This window comes from Perkinsus marinus (genome assembly GCF_000006405.1).
Source record: "Perkinsus marinus ATCC 50983 genomic scaffold scf_1104296939856, whole genome shotgun sequence".
In the NCBI taxonomy this organism is placed as follows: domain Eukaryota; phylum Perkinsozoa; order Perkinsida; family Perkinsidae; genus Perkinsus; species Perkinsus marinus.
In genome coordinates, this window is record NW_003213033.1 from 1 (window position 1) to 2,000 (window position 2,000).

At 45.7% G+C, this 2,000-nt stretch overlaps 1 protein-coding gene across 1 annotated transcript; it reads left to right on the plus strand.

Moving 5' to 3' along the window:
* Positions 1–402: 402 nt before the first annotated feature.
* On the plus strand, positions 403–1,374 carry Pmar_PMAR027087 (hypothetical protein; the record flags this gene model as incomplete). The annotated part of the gene is made up of 4 exons (XM_002782281.1): positions 403–557; positions 613–760; positions 806–862; positions 907–1,374. Coding segments are annotated over 4 exons (591 nt in total), but the record flags the coding sequence as incomplete, so codon positions are not given.
* Between the last annotated feature and the right edge of the window lie 626 nt (positions 1,375–2,000).

The window sequence follows — 2,000 nt, forward strand, 5'->3', positions numbered from 1 at the left end:
TTTGTTATGTGCTTGTGGGATGGTCGTAACTATGGTTTATTACTCGACAAAAGTGACTGTACGACCGAGGCTTCTCTCGAACGAGAGGAGCTAGTGACGTTTGCTCACCACTTTGTCTCGCTCGAGTTCATATCACGATTGTCGGAGGAGGAAGTCGAGTTACTTTATTCTGAGGTGGATGGTTACTCATCACGGAGTTGACGGTAGAAGGAGACCCCGTCACCACAAGGCACTGATAATTGTCTACCTCCTACAAAGGAGAATTATAATACGTCACTGACGTCATGTCTCTAATCCTTCTTGAGAATCGTTCGGGTGCACATTGCGCTCACTGGTGCTTCTATTATAGAAGTGTCAGTGATGGCGCAATTTGTAGATGGATGACATTGTTTGATAGGTTATCATTTGAATGCATTATGATGATCTGTGCTATCATCATTTCCATCATTATTAAGGCGTCCGCCCACAGCTGGGTATTTAATTTGATAGGAGACATCAGAAGCGGTCATCCTAGGATGGGCCCAAACGTGCACGGTATTCCTGACCATTATTATGCGGTGAGTAACTCAAAGTCTTAAATCGTTCTCTACGTGAAGCCTCTCTGTTTTGTAGCGCCCGGTGTGCCCGAAGTCATCCCTAAGTCAGTGCCAGAATCTGCCCCCGCCATATAATGCTTTTGACGAAAGCTCTCTACGACCATGCAGACGGGCTGGCTCGCTTGGTGCTTCCAATACAAACGACCGTGCAGAAGTTACTCGAGGTGAGACCTCCATATGATCGAGTATTGAAGCTGGCTTACATTCAGGGCAAAAACTACATATCTCCTGGATGGGTAACGGGCACACTAATTCCGTCTCTGACGGTAGGCCGTGGTTTCTCATAGTCGCCATCATCTCTAGGTGTCAGGGACATGCATCGTGTTCAAGATGGCTCCATACAGTTCTGATCCTTCATGGGAAGACTTCACCTCGCTAGAGGACTGCCTACCATTTTATAACAAACATGTTACTAAGGACATTACTTCTGCTGATATTATCATACCTTGTAACGTTGAGCCTGGGCCCTACACCATCCTCTACATGTGGTCCAAGTTCGCAGGCGTTCATTACGCCACTTGTTCAGACATTATCGTACACTAGTCATTGATACATGATACCATCACCATTGCGCTTTCCTCACAGCTTTCCCTGTTGTCCAGATGGTCAGTACTTTTCGTCCTATTTTCCTTCCGAGATAGGACTTTTTTACGTGGTATTGGCAACGTCTGCAAGTGGGATGGTGATTATCTGTAGGTTAATGACATAGTGTTATGCATGCAATAGATTCTTACTCCTTTGCTTGATAGCAAGATAGCTATTGTTTATCGAATTAGATATTTTGGAGGGTGTTGAGTCTATTAATTTTCGCCGGGGTTCTGGAACGCTATCTCCACTCAATGCCTCAGCACTGGAGGATGATGATGATGAATGTCATTGGGGAACATCAGGCCTAGTCAGAAGGACGATCGAATGAAGTATGGTTTCTGGCAAGTTTGGTCGTCCATTCGCTCTGGAGGCCACATGTTAGTCAACTGTCGAAAAACCTGAATGTTAACAAAGTCTTGAGCCTGCAATTTACCATTTTCATGTTTCGTTTCTAGTGAGGGCTAATACGAAGTTGACGGGGAATGCCTGGTCCATCATCCCTAGCGGCCTTCTTACTTCCAGGCCAGTTGGTGGTAACCTTCCAATAACAAAACTGTGCTATGCATGCGAGAACTATATGGCAGTCGCACGCAAATGGTGTGCTTCAGTTTATCAATATTTTCGCATCATCTGACGGAAAATGGAATTCGGAGAAATCGCTGCCATAGTTTGGACTTGTGCCCTTTGCGGCCTCCTCCTCATATCTGCGATATTTCTGATCTATCGCTCTGTTCAAGCCCCTCGATACATCAAGTCTAAGTCGTCCGCTTGCCGTCGTCTATCATTTGAGAGCCCCGACGAAGTTGAGAGGTTCTT